Genomic DNA, 21,407 nt, shown 5'->3' with positions numbered 1-21,407 from the left:
AGGGTGCCTTCCTCACGTAGGCGTCGCATGAAGACCGGTCGCACGTCCTCGAAGAACGATGGCAGATCAAGCTCGGCAGCGCGCGCGATACCGCCGTCTTTGCATTCTAACCAGTACGTGTCCATGAGGCCCTTGCCCTGGAGAAAGCGCAGCCAGAAATGAAACTCGCGCCGGAAGAACAAGACCCAAAATTTATAGATAAAAAAATTAATTATCCATTAATTTAAAATTTATCTCAACGTTCTTAGGACGATGTATATATGTGTATAATAAAATCGGAAAAGAGTCATGTCGGTGGGAATTGAAGAAAAATCAATATTGTAATAATTGATTTATATGAACAATTAAAATACCTTCACGTCGACAAGGCCACGGTGTTCAATTTTAAAACCGCCCACCGCGTCGAGTGCTTTCTTCATCTCTAAGCTGATGTGAATTCGCAAAGCTTGGGTAAAATAGCATAGAGAATTAATCAGTATATTGAAACATAATGGTATATAGTATAGATATATAAGTAGAATACATGGAATACACCGAGATCGATTTGAAGAAAATAAAAGATGTGAAAAATATTTTCATTAACAGCTTAATCTTAAAATCTTGGCTATTTATACCTTCGCCGGTCGATTCCATGCGACTCGCGGTGTTCACTGTATCGCCGAAGAGACAGTAACGAGGCATCTTGCTGCCGACGATACCGGCCACGACGGGCCCGGTGTGAGCCCCGCTTCGTATTTGCAGTCGTTCACCTGGACGTTTGGGCACCTGAAACACGGACGAAGCCGCCAGCAGATCCAACGCCATCGTGGCGATCTCGGACACGTGCTTGTCACCTGAGAGGAACGCGAAATCGCGAAGAGATGTATTAAACGAAGAAAGAAATCTCCAAAAGAACAGCAAACACTGAAGTGTAAGAATGCAAGAGGAAAACGTTTATGTGTTTATTCGTTTAGGAACTAAGGAATTTATGTGCACGAAGAAAAAGGGAAGTGCCGCACTATTACGACATCGAGCATGCTTCAAGACAACATGTGGAGCTGGGGGAGAATTTCGTACTTTTACCATTTCTCACGGGCAGACCAGAAGCGACCATGTAGGAGTCCCCGATAGTCTCTACCTTGTAGACATCATAGCACTCGATACGCGCATCGAATAGCTTGTAGATCGAGTTAAGGAATGTCACCACCTGGAAAAAACGCCGGATGACTTTTGTCACTGTGTTGCGCCAATATCCTGAACGTGAATCATTCATTACGTTCCATCGTATTCCGCGCGTAAAATGGGAAATTAAATCTGGCTGGGTACAATCGCAGATAGAATTAAATAAATAATACGAGCAATCGGATAAACGATGAAAGTATAACGATAAATAATGAAAACGACAAAATGGGAATGATACGTAGGAAGATGCATGATCAATTGCTACGCATCCGATTCGAATGGTCCTTGCGTATGTCCTACGAGAATTCGCATGGTATGTGCGCAATTTCATCACCGCGGCAACAACCAAGAGCATCGCTCGATGGAACTTTCCCGTAATTTGGAAACTCGAATCGATCGATCATTTTCCATCAGAACAGAACGGGCAAGGACGCACCTCGAGGGGCGTGTTCTCCGCGGCAATCTCCGTGAAGCCGACTATGTCGCTGAAGTAGACGGTCACCGCCTCGTAATACTCCGCTGGTACCTGATGAACGAAAAAAATTTATGAATCCACCGATCGCAGAAGGTGAATAGGTTGTAGGTAATGAAAAAATTTGTTTTCTCGTTATTCTTCACGATCGATCATTTTATAGAAAGAGCGCGGACCAAGAGAAAAGTTGAAATTGAAAGAGCACTTAATGACACTGCGAAATTTAAGGATCAAAGAATTTCTGATTTAAAAACTCTAGAAAGATAAAGCATTTATGAAAAAAAGTCTAGATCTGCTGTGATTTTAGAAATTACAATTGAGATTTATAAATTAAAATGCAGATTGAAACTTAAGGATGTAAGATTTCTAATAATCGTTCGAACATCGAGTATCGCGCAGTCACATTCGGGTACGGCGGAAAAAAAACACATTTTATAGATTCTTAAATTTTTGTAAATTATTTATTCGAGGTACTTGAAAAATAACTACTCGAGACAACTAAGATTGACCTGTTGAGTCTGCTTGAGTTGTTGGGCAACGCTAGGTGGAAGCATTTGGAAGAGCAGCGTGTCGCTCTTTCTCTTCTCGCGTTTGAGTTCGCGGGCCTTCTGAGCCAAATTCGCGGCATACATCTGTAATTAGCAAGTTGAACGTATTATAAAGACAAAGATTTATAGCAGTTAGATCATATTATTCGATATTAAAAACGAGAATATTCTCTCTTGTGTCTAGGGAAAAAGATTTTTTCAATGTAAAAAATATAAATTATTAAAATATTAAAATTAGAACTTCAAAGGCGAAGCAGCTTATTGCGTATAAATTTAAAATAGAAAGAGTGGATTACTCTAGCATTGCAGAAAGAGATTTAATACTTATAAAAAATGTTTGTTTTTTTTTGCAAATAATTGATAACAAATGGTGACTGACGGATTAATATCGCTTAATAATTTTCTTTGTAAATAGAACGTTTTTATCGCTTTAAGCGATAAGCGATAAAAACGTTTTTGTTTAGACGCTGAAACTTCTCTCATCGCGACCTAGACTTCAACAACCGTTTTTCCATTGAGACGTCAGTCACGCGACGCGACGTTTATTCGTCGACGACCTCGTGGTTTCGAGAACTCGGAATCGAGTTATAGGATTCGATGTGAAGTAATTAACGTACGGTCGGGAAATTTTCCCATGGCCGTTCACATCAATTCTACATCCGATAAAATGTGCAAAGTTAACTTTGATAAATGACGGTAGGAAACAATCGTATTGTCACGAGTTGGACTTAATTTAGGCGAACAATAAAAAGAACCATTGAATTTATCCGTCGAAAATGTTATTTATTTTTCCGTAAATTGAAAAAAATATTCTTGTAGGCAGCTTTATTCGTTCTTCAGCTTCGATTACTTGTAACTCAGAAATTATCGCTCAGATATTTTAGTAAAACATATACTCCTGAGATAGCTATAGTCTAATCAAAGAAAAATCAGGTGCTGAATTTTTGCCAAAAAGTCCGCGATAAAAATTTGAAGTCCGCGATACACACATTCTGTATATAAATTACTGCGAGTGTCACGTATAAAAGAGAGTCGGATGTAACCATGAAAGGAAATCAAATCGACGGTTTTAAATCGCTGAGGGCAAACCTGAATGGTGGCGACGGCGTTGCGCATCAATATGATAATGATGGGGGATACCACCAGGACCAGAACGACGATAGCGATCCCCGCGACTTCCTTGTTGCTCGCGTCTTGTAACGTCGAATTGACGTAATCCCTGGTGAAAGTTGTATCATATGATCAACATACTTTATAGATAATGTAATTTAAAAATCATTATTCAAAATTATGAAACATTATTGACAATAAATACTGTAACTTATTATCGTCTATATAAATTACAAAACGGAGTACAATCTATTCGGCATCAAGAGATTAAGCAAATTTACTAAATTTTATTGAGAGAGAACAAAATGTCGAAAAATTCTGCTTTATTGTTAGAAACGTTGACTGATTTGACTGCAATTTATTAAAATCCAAATTTAGAGATTTAACGAAATTGCAAAATTTTATTGAAGTACGAGATTCATCGGAATTACTAAATTTCAGTGAGACAAAAACATGAAATTGAAAAAAATTTTTGCTTTTGTTGTTAGGAATGTCGATTGCAATATTGCAATTTATTAAGGCCCAATTACATAAATTTGTTTATTCATACATGACTGAGACCGTACATCCTCCGTTTCGAAATAAAGTACATTTAATCGCGCGTTGAATATTTTCTAAAGAGAACTTTCTCTTGCAAATCGTCTCGCCTCGCGGAGCAAGAAATCGATACTTTCCCAATTGTGGTGTCAATTATCGAATATCGTGTTTACTCGTCTCACGTGGATAGATAGGTTTGGATGAGCTTCCCGTCGTTTTATGAGTCTCGCCGAGATAAATTGAAGAAACAATTCCATTATAAAGATTCGTTACCTTATCATGTGACGCAATTCCCGCTGCAGCTTACGCAGCTCGTCGATGTAAGTGGCCATCGAGTCGAAGTAAGCGATTGCGTCTTCCACGCTCGATTCCCTCCTCTGATTCCGCAGGATCTCGTCCCGTCTAAAGAAGGAATGCAAAACGTTTCGTCTTGTCTGCCCGCTATCTTATTGCCGTAATCTATCATCGGCCTGTTACGTTACGCCGTCGACGCTCATAAAGGCGCCTTCACGAAACACTTCGTCTAAATGATCAAATTGTCCGAGAATCTACAGCTTTTCACGAGAATACAAGGGAGATTAATTTATAAGTATCCTCACGTAAAAAGTATGTGTAATTTTTCAAAATTGTAATCAAAGTATAGCTTTTTTTCGATAATTTACCGTTAAATTCGTGTAGCGTCAAATTATACTCAATTTGAGTCAATTTAAATCATTTCTATAAGTCGCTATTGCTCTTACTCAATATGTCGTTAATTTAATTAAAACAATGTCAATTTAACTAATGGAGTTAAACTTATAATACTGTTTTGTGTTTAAATAATAAATTTTGACACACACACATGGTAGTTAAAAATAACAAAATGTTATTTGACTTAAGTTTTAAATTGCATCCAATAATAATAACAGTGTTGTGCATCGAAAAAATATCATTGAGAATAAACCAATTCTATTTTCTCGTTTTATTGAAGAATGTCACATCAGGAAAGAGAATCGGGAAAATTTTTCCCTCCGTCTAAATATGTACATATATTGCAGAAGATTTATACGCAAGACAAGTAACTTCCTTCCAACAAGACTTTGCCGCGCGATCACGAGACGCGAAAGGGGAGCGCGAGAAACGTTTTACCTTGCCTTGATCTTGTCGTACTCGGGCATGGTGCGCGTAAGTTCATCGTAAAACTTCTTCAGGGAAGGCACGTACGTTAGGGCGGCGTTCAGAAGGTCGCGGCCCAACGCCTCGTGGCGAACATAATTGACGTAGTTGTCGCCAAAAAGGAGACCGCGGCCGAAGTAATTAATCCCCTCCACGGAGGCGATACCGAGGCTTTCGATGCTCCGCAGGAGATTCTTGAAGGCTATCAGATACCTGAAACGGAAGAGTCCCGTGTATCTCGGATCGCGCGGATTCTCGCGCCTCTCTTCCCCCGCGCGAGATCCGGCCTCCAGATTATTGTCTCCGCCGTCTCCCTCCGCCCCGATCTTTAAGGGGACGTCGATGTCGATAATGCGCGTTACCTCCACACTCCGCTGTTGTCCGTCTCCTTGATCTGATTAGTCAGGTGGTCCAGCATAGCGGCGTTCACGCTCGTGTACCACGCCATCACCTCGGAAATGCTGCTCTCCTCCGAACTTATTTTCTGCCTGCGGGAAATGAACAAACGAACTTTGCGCTCAACCGCGATGATTGTTGGATGCAGCGATGCAGTCTTAAACGTACATAATACTACATAAAACGCGATCGATATATATGTCGGGAAGGTAATCTCCGAATCACAATCTTGTCGAGACAAGTAAGTAACAGTCGTAATGTGAAATGTTAAATATAATTGCGTCACGCATCGCGCGTGGAATAATCTGATCCAGTGATCTTACGTAGTTCGCACACGCTCGAGATTATTTGTAGGTCGACATTCGTCCTTCCCCCGCGAAATTTCCCTCCTATAGATCCTGGTACACGGAGCCATATGTTTTAACGAACGACGCGGGCAACCTTTACTTATATCTCGACTTCAATATTTATCCCGACGACGCCTCTTCTCCCTCGTTACCTTCGTCTGGAGACGATCTCGCCCCCGTCCGAGAAGCGATGGTCTAAAAAAAGAACACGCGCGATTCTTCGGACAGGTGCGAGCCGCGATTTGCACGTGGCGGAATGTCGGTCGATAATGACATCAGCGACGTAGACCTTCGCATTTGTTACGAGGGGTTTGATCGGCGCGCAACGTCGAACGTCGACGAGATTTTAACCAGACGTGGACAGACGACGAAGGGAAGGAAAAGAGAAAGATAGACAAAGTGTATGCATGAAAAAGAGAGAGAGAGAGAGAGAGAGAGGGGCGGAGAAGAAGATATATATAAAAAGAGAGAAAGTCAGAGCCAGAAGAGGAGAGAGAGAAAGACAAGAGTCTAAAAATACTGTCTATTGCTCCAAATGGGCGCTCGCGCGCTCATGTGTGACAACCTCTTCCATTGCTCATAAAGAGAACGCAAGAGAGAAAGAGCGAAAGAGACAGAGAGACAGAGAGAAAGAGAGGGAGAGAATAAACGTGGAGAACGAAAAAGAAGCAATGATACGAAGAGAAAGGTAGACAACTTTATTGTAAGGACAGATAGACAGCTTTATTGCGTTCTTCTGAGATTGACTACTCTCGTGCGCAAAGAAGGAAGATGCGTAAGAATAATTGCAGCGCGAGCGTATATCGTGACACGGCAGAAGCGAACGCGAGTAATAACGCGGCGAGTAGACGGTAAACAAATTCAATTACCGGTATATTCAATTGTAAACGAACGCGTTGAGAGGGAGGGAACCGGGAAGGAACCGAAGAAGTAAGCGGATATTGGACGAAGGGAGGAAGAAAGATACGGCGGGATAAAAAAACCTTTATTGCGAACTTCGAAATAATATCTCCTAAGAGCCCGAGCAAAGAGATGTAAATCACGAATGACAGTAACAGAAGGAAACGTAGACAACTTTTTGATGTATCGGTGTCATCGGTGATACTGGCCGGACAGCAAATGAGGAGAGAAATATGGAGTATACGAAATACAAGGAAGGAAAAAAGGCTTTATTCTGTAATTAAAAATTTCTTAAGAATAAAGGATTACGTAAAGTAACACACTTTAACTAATAACGACGAAGACGTAAATATATAGAATTATAACGGATAAGGAAATCGATAAATATATGTATCTTTATATCAGAATTAAATATTCAAGAGAAAGTGAAACACAGAATACTCCCGTTATTGAACACAGCGTATCTCGGAATTTCAGACGAAGGTCTCTCTTAATAACTGTCGTCAAATAAAAATTCCATAAGGAGCATGATAAGAAGGAAGTCCGTAGGAATCTGCTACGGCTTTCCGCATCGATCAATTCGCAAGATTCCCGCCCTTTTCCCGCAGGCTCGAGGAAGTCAGAGGATCGTTAGTGTCTTGTTATCTATCGGCTGTATCGAGGGATGACATAGATGCGCCACGTGTCTTCCGCGTGCGTGGTCGTATGATAACCGCCGCGGGTCCTTCCGCCTTATATTTCTGTTTCTGTTCCTCCCCATTCGGTCGGCGGAGATACATCTCTCGATGTCGGCGCGAAAATTTCTCTTACGAAGCAGACGCACCTGACGGACTGTTTCTACTTAAGGACTCAAAGGCCACGAAACTGTTCTTAGCAAGAGAATTTGCCTTTTAATAATGATAGTGTCAACAGTTTTTAAACCAGCCGATCTCTATTTTTTTCACAATTTTTTTGTGCCTTTAGCTGCGAATAGTAGACCAGTCTGTTTTGTAGTTTTACGCCTGCTTTCCCTAGATTATCCTTTTGAAAGGAAATGTAAACGCTAACTCTGGTTATCGAAACCGGCCTCAGAACGCTCTAATTACTTCGAAAAATGTTTTCGTCTCCGCATTGTGACCTTTCGCATTTTCGCTGGTAGTAGCGAATACTCGATAACGGCGTATTCAATATTTTCAATCGACGTAAAAGATATGAAAGTACGGTTGAGGTATTTTGCAAATAAGTACGCCGCGTGGATAAAACCGGGCCGAAATTAAAGTTTCCGCCGCACAATTTCGAGACACAAGTTACAATCAGCTTGCGCATTGTCATATCGATAGAAAAGGGATAGGCAGAGGGACAGAGAGCGCGAGCGGCCTCATACAAAATATTCTGTGTCTTCATGCCCGTCAGCGACCGGATGCGCGCAACCAGCCTTTCCATATCGATACTTTATCGTCCCATCGATTTATCGGACGTACGTGCCTGCCAGGCCGCCCGGCTCGCGCTCGCCGTTTTCGCTCCGCCGGAATGAAAAACGTGCCTTTTATAAATATTGCCACGAGTGCGACACATGGAAATCGGCCCGATTCCAGCGTGCCCGCATATATATGTAAAGTGGAATTCACTCAATGGAGCGAAGTATATAGAGAAACAAACCATCCCACGAAAAGAAAAAGAAAAAAGAACAGAAAGAAACCATTATTTCTTTCGTTTGCGTAATGCGTTTCGTAACTGACCAAGAAAACCTGCAATTATTGCGTAATTAATAAAAGTCAGCGATAGAATCGTGGATTTTTCTTTTCTTGGTCTTGTTTCTTTTTTTTTCTTGTCTGAACGACTAGCGATACCACAAATTGTCATTTCTCACGAAATCCGGCAATATTCCAAGTCCAAGTATTTCGAGAGAGCACCCTCGCTCATGTTATAGCATTGCAAGTTAAAAAGATTGTCGGAGGCATTTGTATTTTTGATCTGCGAGATCCGCTCAGCCGCGGAGGCACGGGGGGATGAGGGTATTGAGGGTTAAATATTTTTATCGTCGATCGATGTGACAAGTCGAATGCGACACGCCGGGTGACTATTATAAAAGCGTGTGCACGCCGCTCGCTCATCTCCGCCACGCCTTTTGACCCTCCGTTACACATATATAATTAGACGACAGGAGAAAAGGATTAATCGAGAGATGTGTACAAGGGCGTTTCCGATTAAATTGCCCTGTCGCTCAATGTCGCCGAAATTACGTTAATTAAATCGCTTTAAACGGGCGCTATCGTCCGTTTAAAGCGATCGTATAAATGCGTCAGCTACGCGCGACGGAACTTTTTAATCCTAAATTGAGAAGTCAACGGACCAAGAAATTATTTAATTGAGAAACTTTCGTTGGTCAATTCCTTTACTTACGCAAAAGGCAGAAGAGCGATAAGACTTTTAAAACGCAAAGTTTTTGTGTTTTTTGTCAGTGGTTTCTGTAACGCCGTTTTGAAATTCGAATGAGGAAGATTACGGATTAAACAATCTTCTATTAAGAAGTTTTTATGTTAAAGTTTTTCTATGTTAATAGCGAGATGTATTTAAATCGCGTTTAATGATTTACTATACTCGAATCGATTTCAGGACACGGCTTCAAAAATCTGCCAGCATTTTATCGTCACATTTATCGTCACTTGCCATCGAAATGCCATCGAAATATTAAACGCAGCCTGAGGAATTTTTCCGAGAATTTTTCATCGTCAAAATACCCCTCTTCAAACGTCAAAGCGAAACCTTTTGCAAAACGCAAACTCCGAAAGCTGCAACATTTCGCTCGTCGATGCAATCGCACAATATTTTCGAGAAGAAATCGCTAGTTGCGCTATCAGGTGAAAATGTGGCGTCGTTTCATTCTAATTAAAGCCCCTAATTAAAAATAATGAAATTTTTTTCTCGCCACAATCTGCCGCTTTGGCAACTTTGCCTTGTTAAAAGCGCGTTTCTTTTCTTTTTTCTGTCAACGCAACTCCCTCCCTCTCCCTCAACAAGAAATAAAGAGAAAAAGAATTGTACGTTTTTGCATAAAATATTGAAGCGATATTATCATTGGCTCTGAAGAACAGTTGGAGCACCCCACGCAGTAAGATAAAAAATTTCGTATATTTTCATACATCGCCGTTTTCTCTTATGGGGTCGATAAGATATATATTATATCTCGCTCGTTTCTCTTTCCCTCTATCGATACATCGAAGAGCAGACGGTCAGTTTTCCTTTTCGCCCCGTCCTATTTCCACCATGAGAAAATACGACCGCAGCGGTCTCGTCGTATCGCGTTATCTTACGTTCGAGATGTACCACTTGATATAGCAACCCCCTTTGCACCACCTCGTCGCTGCGGAGTGGTCTCTCCTTATGCATGCGACGCGCGTTCAGCATTAACGATGAAATATCGCTTGCCGATGCGCCACCTTCCATTATCGAATCGTGTCGCTATCTACGCCCAGAAATTCCAGTACTTTCCTATGTTTATACATTATATATGTAGAAAATAAAGAAAATAAAACAAAAAATTAATGGAGAATTTTTTAGAGCGGCTGCACTCAGAGCATCGTGATGACCTTTCAAACTTACTACTTATTAGTAGCGTCCGCATAAAAGTTTGCATATTTTGATTTTTTATCTCGACATTTTATTAATTCCTAATAATAAAAAATTTCTTGCAAATCAATGTTTTTTTTACATATACTTTGATTTAATCACATTCATTCTAAAGATGTTTTTCAGCGAAATAAGTAGTCTTTTCCCTTAGAACATATATTGCACAACTGATTGAGGTAGTAGATAATTAACCTTTATTGTGCACACCTCTTCGAAATTACGTATTATGCACAGGGGGTATTTCATACCACAGTCACTTTTAAACGTTTATTACAGACGTACAATTTGTTATTTTGACTCAAACAAAATTGCTGGCTATTGTTCAAAGCTTCCAAAATAAGGTCTAATAGGTTTCATTAATATTTTGCAACATAAAAGAATTATAAATGATATGTTAACTAAAGAAACCGAAAAATGGACTTTTCACTTAAAAATGTATAAAAAATTCAATTTTTAATATTTTTTAATAATTTTTGCGGGATTACTTTCTTGAAATACTACACTTTCAAGGAAAAATATTAGTTTATAGCGGAGTTGAAAAAAGTATATTTATATTGCTATAAAATCACGCGTTTTTCAACTTCTCACCACTGACAAGAGCAGACTAAAGCCGGGCGGGCAAAACTATGTATAGGATCTTGAAGTGTTATTCCTAGACTACAGGTAAATGGCAGCACAGGTCCCGATTCGCATTGTATATACGTATTAGAAAAACGCGTTTGAAAATACGCTGGTGTATTTTCTACCCCAGAGTGCACAACAAAGGTTAATATTAAAAGCGAGTGAAACATTAAGAAAATCTGTTTTTCCTGAAACTTTCGCTCTTGCCAACCATATAGCGTTTCTCGAACTTTCGATCAGATATCGAGAGCTCCCGCTCGCGGGAGCTAGACGACTCGATGTCTGGCGCGAGTATTTACAGGGACACGGGCCTGCGGGAGAAAGGGAGAGACAGCGAAAGAGAGGAGAATTCCCCACTCGTACTCTGAATGGAAATTCAACAAGTGTCGGAACGAGAGCTCGAGGGAACGACTCGGGGCTTCCGCCGTAACTTTCCATACCAGCGGATGGCTCATATCCCGCGCGCGGAAAAGGGGTAAAAGCCAACACGAGAATTAACCGTCGGTTACCGACACTCAAAGCGATACCACCCGCTTGCGCCGGAGAGCCGCAATTTGTCCTAATAATTACGTCTGCGAAGAACGTCGCGTCGCCGCCCGTCTCCCACGCCGGGGCGGTATAATTATTGCGGGGTGTATATTCGCGCGCGCGGGGCAGCCTCTTAAGTTAATTAGGTAAAGATTGCCCGCGCATGGATATACGCGACGCGGAATTTTATCCTTGACTTTTTTTGCACTTGCTTCTGTAACGCTGCGACGTCTAGCAAGTTTCTTCGACGCACCGCGCGTTAGATGAATTTTTAGATTTGCAACGTTCAATTAAAAATTAAATCAAGCCCGATGAGAACGCTAGGAGCGCCGATTGTTTGGACGAAGTAAGAATCGCGAACCGAAGTTATCAATTTCAACGTTACAGGCTTCGTCGTTCGTTAAGCTTCTAATTTTTATCGTCTCCTCCGCGTGTCTCGCTTAACTGCCCGAAACTCAGCCGAGCGAGTCGGTCAGCTAACCTAACGAGTCAGAATTTTGTGGGCGCGATTTCACGGTTGTTGGCCGCCTTTGTGACGGGCGATGCTCGGAGACGACCTTCGTCGTACAGATCGATTCGATTTACCTGAAGTCCTCCAGGCGTGCCTGGAAGGCCTCCTTGCTCACCACGTCGTATGTTTGCTTCTTGCTTTCGTCCCTGGGCACAGACACCAGCGGCCACGTGCTCATGTTGTGGAGATCCTGGTCGGTTATGGCGAATCTCTGCGTCAGGTTCGACCTAATTGTTGGGCATAGGGTAAAGTGAATTAGGGAGGAAGATGTAGTTCATTGGGACGAAGTCTCTAAGCGCATCAGGCAAAATGGTTCGTACGTTGCGAGCACGTAAAAATAACACAAGGCCGAGAAATAAGTATATGTACGTTATATTGTCACATATAATTTAGATAATAATCACGGGAAGAATTTAAAAAGTATAATGCATCTGAATATAAATTAAAAACTATTAATTATTTTACACAAAGAAATCATCTTTATTTTTTATATCAGAACTGATCTGTAGATTAAGTCGTTAATTGGACACTTTCGTTTGAGTTTCGAAGCATAGACGTCTGCAAATTTCGATCGTCTCTTATTTAGTTAGTTTTGCTTAAAAAGTGTCGAGAGCCCAGTTTCTACAGAAGAAAATCTGTCAAGAGATCAGGGTGTACGTCACGAGAATATTTAAAATAAAACCAACATAAGCACAAAGTGTACTGAGCAGTTTTATTTTGAATCGATTCGTACAGCTTTCTGAACGACTACTTCAGTATTCTGTGAGGCGTTTGTTTTGCAGAAACGTGTCGCATCCGCGCGTCTCGTCCCGATTGCGGAACTTGAGAAAGCCATTCGTTCTTATCACGCGAAATGCGATGGAGAAAGCACTTCCTCGCGCTCGATCGAGGAAGAGATTTCACATTTCGTCGCTGTGGCACGATCACGTGGTCGGGACCGACGGGACTTTCAAATGTTCTGATCGAGCGATTTACGCGGGATATATCAGGAATGCAAGAAAATGAAACTGAAGAAGGAATTAAATTGTATTATTGTCTAATCAAACACGGTTGATGTTGACAAGCAACAAACTCGAAAACAAAATACGAGCTGTCGTATCTTGTTTTCAACAAAAATACAAGTTATCTCTCGAGGAAAACTGGAAAAATAGCTAGTAACGCATACCTTAATGTGTTGCCGTTGGTATAGATGAAAAAAGCCACTTCGGATCTTTCCAGCTGCATTCTGGTGACCATTTTGCCCAGATCCGTCGCTATCGTCACCTGTAATTGTCATCGAACATGCACATGTCGACCGCCATAAGCAACGCACCCATTACGGCTATTACCGTGGAACCTTAACTTTTACGAAGAAATATTTTGAAAAATGATTTGATGATTTGATTATGATGATTCCTTTTAAGGGAACGCTGTTCTATCAATTCGAATATATATATTTCGTAATTCCTGATTTATTGATACATCGGATACTTCCTATACGAAAGAAACAAAGTTGCCTTCGTCGGGATAATGGTTATCGCAGAACTTCCGTTAGATAACAAGGCTAATTGTAAGACACGAAAGGACCGAGTATTCGCGGAACATATATCGAGTGGCCACTTCAAGTCCCAAGTGTCTCGAAGATATCGTTATCACCCTTAGGGCTCGCGATCATCTCACTTCAACAGAGAAAATATCTTCTAACGGCACACTGAAGCTTTTTCTTATCCACTGCTCGTGGATTCACGATTTGAAACAGATAGTCCTACATGCCGTCTCATTTCTTGCATCTTTTGCCGTAGATGAATATTTCATTTCATGGAGATTCGTCGATGTACAAATTTCGCTTTCAAAGGTCCTTGATAATTCTCGATTTTACAAATCTTTGGATTTCCGAGTAGATTTTTCGACTGGAGAGACGGCTGAACTTCAGTGTCGTAAATCTCTGCTGTCGCGAGGATCCCTTACAAGTTTTCGCCCGTTTGATTGCGTATTCTCAGTCATTAAGGAATCTCATCAGTTTAAGAGCGCGTCCTTGTTTCCATTTCAATCTACCGGCTCGCGAGAACGAGGGATATTGCATTAACGCTGGTGGTAAAATCGCTTTACGACCCGAGATAATTATTATCATGGTTGCAAATTGCACAGCAATCGCAATTAGGTGTCCCACCAAAGCGCCATTGACGTTCCGTCGATCTATCCCGCCCCTTTTCGAACAAGAACCTGCCAGAGACTCATCAAGCGAGCATCTTTCGTCAAAGACTTAGCACCTTCGTAAACTCACAAACTATAATAGAAAGTTCTCCGCCGAACTTGCTCTTTGCCAATAAAGCGCTCGTATACAGCGGAATAATCCGCGGCTCTGTCAGCGTGCCACGAACTTTTAAGCCAGAGCATCACAAGCCGGGTCAGAGATCGTCCTACTCTGACGAAGTCTCAGCAAAGTTACCGTAAGGATCAGGGTAAAGCCAGAACGAACGTGCTCTAGAGGTAGGAGTTCGTAATACGCTGATTTTAATAATCGCTGCTCGCGTACACTTAAAGTTCACAATTTGTTAATTCTAATATTGTATATACGAATCCTTACGTTAATTTTATAAATATTGCATATACAAAGATTTTTGCAGTCATCTCTGTTTCCTTAAGATATCATCGATTTTATTTATTTTTAGATACGTGGAACTCTTTTTGGATAAAATCTTACCTTGATTAATTCCCTTCTTATATATAGAATTCTAATTTATCTATTTTAAATTTTTATCATAAATTTTTTTAACTCAACAAACAATATATAATTCAACAAAGTTTCTTTTCCCTTTTCATAATTTTCTGGTGCTCCAGATTATTCCGTAAATTTCAGCCTCCGGTTTCACATTTTCATTTCCTCTGTATTTCACTCATTCGTTCTGTTTTCATTTAATTTGCCATCACAAAGGTATGTAAAATGATTTACGTAATTTAAATTCTCAACGAATGTTAATTTAAATATTCATTGCAACAAAATTTTACATTAACAAATTAACAAATGTTACAGTAAAAATACTTAAAAAAAGATGCTCAGGAATCTTCTTAAATCTGGTCCGAGCTGAAAGAAAAATTTCCAAGCTTCTCGCGCCGTGTTGAATTGTAGGGGGTGTGCCGACGAGTGCGAAACGCTCGTCGGTCGTAGAGAAGCGCGAGTACAATCGTAAATATACGTATATCTGACATCGCCGACAATGGCAACCATTCTTACGACGCTCGTCAAACAAGTAACTCGAGATCGAAGACCGTTGTTCCCGCGGCCAACACCCCATCGCGATGAATTTCTATTTGATCCGCCCTTCGCTCCCAGGAGGGTCGTGTCTAATACCTTTGTGGACAGGGCGATTAGGTAGAACAGTGGAAATTTTCTCTTCACGACGACGAGGGAGAGCGACGCATAATTTACAATTAAAACTACGGTCCGCGATTATGGTCGATCAAAATTCACTCTTTACTTAATGTACTCTGCTCGAATTAAATTTATTATGGCAATTTAAAATTGACATAAATTTAAGAAAGCGGTTGGTATCTTAACATGTATACATTACGATTGTATAATTTCCTAATTATAAATATTAAAATGTTCTTCACAGGCAGAATTAACCCCTTTAAAGAGATCGAATAAATTAAACAAGAAACTTGAATTTAATATCTTGAATTAAATAAAACTGACCATAATTTAAGTGGTAAACTGAAGTAATTCGCAAAAATAAAAGGTGGAGATTCTCCTGGGCTACCGCAGTCCTATTTTTTTTATGGATCAAATGAAATATTCTTTTTTAATGTTTATCAAAGAAAAATTTTATAAATTAAAAATTTGCTATTTTCAGCTGTGTTTTCCCTGCGATGGCAAGCTAAACATCAGTTACGGTACTATCCCCCCGTCTCCACGCGCTCTTCTTATTTTATTTCATCATCCCTTGCAAGCGCTCCTCGCTTCGAAGTAGCAAAAGGGCGATGATGGCGGCGCGGCGGCGTGTATATGCGAGTCGATAATCCGAACGTGCGTGAGAGAATAAAATAAAAATAGCCGGCTCGTCGCGCGAGAATGGCTGTAACGTAATTTCTTGCGCCATGCCGGACACCGCCGCTCGGATCGGAAATCGAATCGGACGCGATTTCCAACTAGCGCCCGACGTTTTCATTAACAACAGCCCCTGGCCCTGCGGACGCTCCCTCATCCCCATAGAGGAAAGAGCGAAATCGTTCGCCGCTGTAGCTATCCGCGTCTCTGTGATAGACCGATGAACACATACCGACACTCTATCACTTGATCGCGAAATTGCGATCGCATGTCGCGATCAAAGCTCGCGTTTCGATCTCACAAAGCGAACGAGTGGAATCGCTTATTTATTCTGTCGTCATGAATTAAGTTAGACTTTATCGCGTTTTTAGTAAAAGATATTATTGAAATTTCTTTTCCGCAATTACTTTTACATTATTACCGCGTCCTTGTAATTATAATGTGACAATAAAATTCTTTTTTTTTTAGGTCTTCCCTTAGTGTTGCAAAAAGAATTTGAAAATGAGACCTATTGCCCTTGTAACATCTTGTGTTAATTAAATTTCACATTCTTATATTGGATTCTATAGAATCATGTATTTTCTTTTTGCTTCTTTAAATTAAAATAAAGAGAGAATTATAATCGCGAGGCTCGCACTTCAAGTAGAAACGCCTCCATTATGTCGCGATGCTATTCGCAGACGTAAAAGCGCGTAGGTGCGGTGTATTTGTTCATCTTCTCGTTACCCTCAAACGAACCGCCGCCGTCGATCGATCACCGGTAAATTATACCAACCCAGCCTAATTGCGCTCTTTACATAATTATCAGGGCGCAACGTAAGCGTGCGCGTGGAGCTTTTCGTCCGTTACTTCAGACAACGCTGAACTAGCAATTTGTAAAACTGGAGTTTCCGCGAAACTCACATAGAATATATATAAGCGAGACGCGGCGGAACTGTCGGCTAAATTGCTTTTAATATATAGACTCTTGGACAAACTTTACACCCGATATTTTATCCTCAGAAACTATAGGATCACATCGTATGAATGTAAACTATACTTAAAACTCTTAAAGCCAGGTAAAAAAATTTCAAGTGAAGGATAAAGAAGAAATGTATGATCGTTTCTGCGAAGTTTAATATAAAAACATAGAATTGATTAATTATTGACTCGGGCAACAAGGACAACTTGACTCGCTCACCTGCGTCTCTATGTCAGACACCTCCTGGCGGTAGATCAGGATGTCGTGGAGAGTATTGGCGGTCTGCACGATCAGGGCGAGGATCGGTATAAAGGGTAGCACCAGCATCTGGAGCAACTGGATCCGTCGGCCGCGACGGTGAGCCGGATCGGTTGCGCGAGCCCAACACGACTTCTTCCGGTTCGCCTTGGCTCCCGAAACATCGTCCGACGAGAGGCTCCTCACGGAACTCACTTCCGCCACGCAGGAACCGTTGCGCGGCGACATACTGAAAGGACCGCCGTGGAAATTAAATTATTAGTCGCCGAGCGATTTTTTTCGAATTTGTAAAGAATTATCCTAAGAGACAAACATATATACAGTCAACATGCGTCATGCTCATACGCAAAGGATTTCGAAAATTTATTTTCGAAATTTAATCGTAATTACAAGCACAATTATGATTCGTTACAAGAGGTGAATCTAGTTGTTCGTTTGAGGATGCATACCAAGTGAGATTCGAAGTGGAAATCCAGAAAATTCCTAGAAAATTCTTAAAATTCGATGATTTTCAGGAATGATGATTTAGAACTTTTGAAATACGAGGATTTAAGATTTTAAAACGAAAGATCCGTACTAATCTGCCAATAGGCGAAGGATTACTCAACAGTCTGTGAAAGCCCAGAGACAGAACGATTTAACAATTCAGATGCGTCAAATGTAATCGTCGCGTAATTGGAATTCAGAAGCCACGAGGAATTCGATTAAAAATCCATTATCAGCTCGATTGTGCGTCGCGGAATTGCTCGTTGGAATTGTTCGATGAGAGGCGAGCTTTTATTTCCGACTTGTCGGCGATACGTCGTCCCGCACGTCCGAACTTTCGCGATCGCGATAATAATGACAAGCTGGTGGATAACGAGCCGACCGGCGCGGCGCGGCGGGTCTCCGTAATTAAACGCGACGCGAGAATAGAGATGCGTCACAGTCGACTACGCCGTGGAAAAAAAAGGGAGTCTCTCCCGTTCAAAGCTTCGCAATTGCGAACTTGGGGATGCAATTCGAGCTCGATAACAGAAAGCGCCACGTAAATGTGCACGTAATTCCCCCTTTTTATTTTTTTTCCTTTTTTTTCACAACTAGAGCGTTATTCTCTTTGTGTTCTTGCACCCTATTTTTCTGCGTTATCTAGTTCTGAAGAGGAATAAAACAAGAACAGCAATATCTAACATCTGTGTCGACCGGCGACGTTCACGTTCTGTTGAGAATCACAAGAGTTAAGAATTCGTCGCTTATAAAAAAATCAGATCGCGTTTCAGTGGCCTGATTTTTTAATAAACGCCTCAATTGATTAATTCACAAAGTTCGTTTTAAAATAACGAACGAAACGATTTCGTCGTTTTATTCACATGAAAGTTCATTTCGATCCCAATTATCTTTCGAAACTTCTCGATGAGCAAGTTTAAGAGCTGCGCGTTGAAGTAGATCAATTTCACTGCCACGGATATTCCACAGTTAAATCGAAATGCCTCGTCCTCTCGCGTAATCGTAACGCAGCGGGAATTAGAATTCTCACAGCGAGGAAAGTTCCCGGAGGTAAAATAAAGGGACTTGTATAGTTGTATTCGTGGTTTGCGTTCCGTTTCATCCCTCGCCTCGTTATCTCTAGAATTCATGAGAGACAGAGGAAGGAAGAGGGAGGGAGGGTTAAGCGATCGCAACGAGTGAGTCTCTGACTTCGTTGCGAGTCTTTGATGTCAATCTCGAAGATGGCAACGTCAAAAGCTGCTGCTATCGGGAACGGCACTATCTCTCTGAATAGCGTCTGATTTTGTACGCGTGCCTACACATTAAGAAGAAGAAGAAATTAATAACTCGCCGATATTCTTCTCTTCTCGTCAACGAGAGGAAATCGCTGTCGTCGTAAAACGAGGGTGAAATAGACGCCGTGATATTAATATCGCATTGGAATGGAAAAAAGAGACCTAATGTGCCTCGGAAAAGAATCGATAAACCCTTCATAGTCCCTTCATTAATTTGTATGGCTTGGTTAATGACTCCTGCGTCCATTCCATTTAAATAAAAAAATGATTGTTTCATCCCTTCGAATATTCAGATTTTTGGAATTTTATACTTCTTAAAATATAGAAGATACCTTACATGCTTTAAGAATTATTTTACTCTTCGTCTTTTGAATATTCGGATTCTTGGCGGTTTAAGATTGTCCGCCTTTCCGGAACAAAGTTACAGAATACCGTACATCTTCGAGTCCTTTGAAAATCTCAGGAAACCACCATTCGAGCCAAAGGGCCGTGATGCGTTGCAAACAATGTATATCCTCGTTCTACCCTTCGCCTTCGTGCATAGTAACACGGTAATAAACTGCACTACAACAACGTTGATGCATAATCTAATGGCGTGTCGTCACCGCTTGCCTCGCCGGTAAGGACAAGAGAGGGGTAACCACCCCGCAGGCAGTTAATTGCAGTAGCGCGCTTCTATTCTCTCCCTTCCTCTCTCTCTCTGTGTGTTACATTACGTTATCGATGATGCCAACTCTGTTTCAAGATCGAGCTTCTATCGATTTATTCTAAATTGAATCGATCTTGCATCTTCCCTCTAAATTGTAAATAATTTGTTATTAATAGATTTATAGGAATCATATTAAAATAAAACATCTCCTGGTCGAGCAAATCTCTTAATGGCGGTTTATCTCGTATCAGTATTTTCTTTTACAATTAATGATAGAAGTTCAACTAATGAGAGAATTTACAGTATCAACGAAGCGACATCCGCAAAACTTTGGGAACCACTGATTGTGAGTTACATTAACGTTACACTCCACGATGCGTTTAAGGAAGGCGAACACGCAGACATGGCACACGTGTGAGTGAGTTGCCGCTGTTGGCCATTGTGTATATAGGGCTCAATTCCACGGTAAATGTGTTCTCGAGTTTCGCGTCGGCCAACATCCTAGAACATCGTAGAAGCATCCCCGGCGATGCGATGCAAGGATCGCATTTGTGTCACTAACGAGTCGAGCGACCGGAAATCCGAGGGAAGAGACGGGAGGGAGGATTAGAATGCCGACGATACGGGACGAGAACTGGAGGATCTACGCGATATTCTCCACTTTTATCCTTGTTTCCTGGAACACAGTCTGTCTACATCTTCATGAATCCCCCGTTCTTTCGAAAATCCTGAAGATTAAGGCTTACCTTTGATTGAACCTGATATCCCAGTGTGCGGAAATTCAAGGAAATAAGAATCGTATTCATCTAGTCTGATCGATTGAAGGATAAACTTTAAATTAATTTGATGCGAATACTAATTTTCAATTTTTGCAAAACACTCTCTCTCTCTCCCTCTATGTATGCGCAACAATCTGGGACGAACGTCACATGATCGATGAGAATTAAATTTGATGCTAAAGGGAACGTAACGGAGGAATGCGATGCGATTACAAAGCAGGTATTCCTGATAATTTCATTGGCTCTTTTGAATTTGCACTCTCATTATCGCATACCTCTAAGTTAATCAAAACGACCGTTTGTATGGAGCACGATCAAAATTATAGGTCAATTACTGAACAATATAAATGTAATAAAGTAAAATTAATTAATACTATTGCAATAGGCGTAAATATCTAAAAACATGTATGAGGGAGAGAGGGAATACAATCTGATGTTGTTTTAAATAAGCGCGAATATTTACACAAATTTTCTCTACGTATTAACAAGATAAAAACGGACATGCATATAATTTATATATACATTATATACATTTCGTTTATTTAACCATGATAAATGATACTCTTAGAAGCCAAGCTACTCTGAGAGACAAAAAGAAAGAAAATTGATAAAGTTATAAAAATCGCGTGGTCTGGTACTAAAATTAAGAAACTTACAAAAAATGAATTCAATTAGTTGGATTCTGAGAGGCTCGAATAATACTTCGTTAACGTATAATTAATTAAATTAAAGTTTAGTTCAATTATATTCTTCTTCAAAATCCAAAATAGGTTCTTATACGACTGGTGTAAGAATTCGGCAAACATTATGACAATCGAATCATGTTAGCGCCATGGCAATCCACTTCGCATGACGGAATCTACCCAAGTAGCAGAGTGACGTCAAATAATAATAACATCTTAATGATGTCTCTAACGTCAATACGTCTTTAGATGTCACCCTGCTACCTGGATATCGACTTGTAAATAACCGTAAAGCTGTTTGGAAGCTTTTTCGATATCGAGCTTTGTGATATCGAGCCGGATGAAGCGGCTTCGACATTAGGAAACTGAAACACATCCCCGGCGCGCGCCGT

At 40.8% G+C, this 21,407-nt stretch overlaps 1 protein-coding gene across 1 annotated transcript in view; it reads right to left on the bottom strand.

The window, feature by feature from the left end:
• LOC112461227 overlaps positions 1 to 21,407 on the bottom strand; it is a 33,609-nt gene that overhangs the window by 3,924 nt on the left and 8,278 nt on the right. Inside the window, exons 3-15 of the mRNA XM_025026393.1 lie at positions 17,103 to 17,370; positions 13,061 to 13,158; positions 11,970 to 12,122; positions 5,346 to 5,471; positions 4,957 to 5,196; positions 4,102 to 4,230; positions 3,271 to 3,400; positions 2,143 to 2,265; positions 1,598 to 1,687; positions 1,063 to 1,186; positions 615 to 833; positions 354 to 445; positions 11 to 137 (exon numbers count right to left, since the gene is read on the bottom strand). Coding sequence (XP_024882161.1) covers positions 11 to 137; positions 354 to 445; positions 615 to 833; positions 1,063 to 1,186; positions 1,598 to 1,687; positions 2,143 to 2,265; positions 3,271 to 3,400; positions 4,102 to 4,230; positions 4,957 to 5,196; positions 5,346 to 5,471; positions 11,970 to 12,122; positions 13,061 to 13,158; positions 17,103 to 17,370 — 1,919 coding nt within the window. The remainder of the gene's footprint in view (positions 1 to 10; positions 138 to 353; positions 446 to 614; positions 834 to 1,062; positions 1,187 to 1,597; positions 1,688 to 2,142; positions 2,266 to 3,270; positions 3,401 to 4,101; positions 4,231 to 4,956; positions 5,197 to 5,345; positions 5,472 to 11,969; positions 12,123 to 13,060; positions 13,159 to 17,102; positions 17,371 to 21,407) is intronic.

Source organism: Temnothorax curvispinosus, unplaced genomic scaffold (genome assembly GCF_003070985.1).
Source record: "Temnothorax curvispinosus isolate PA1 unplaced genomic scaffold, ASM307098v1 QBEX01011168.1, whole genome shotgun sequence".
In the NCBI taxonomy this organism is placed as follows: domain Eukaryota; kingdom Metazoa; phylum Arthropoda; class Insecta; order Hymenoptera; family Formicidae; genus Temnothorax; species Temnothorax curvispinosus.
Note: the sequence above shows the minus strand (reverse complement) of the source record. Positions and strands in the feature narration are given on the sequence as shown.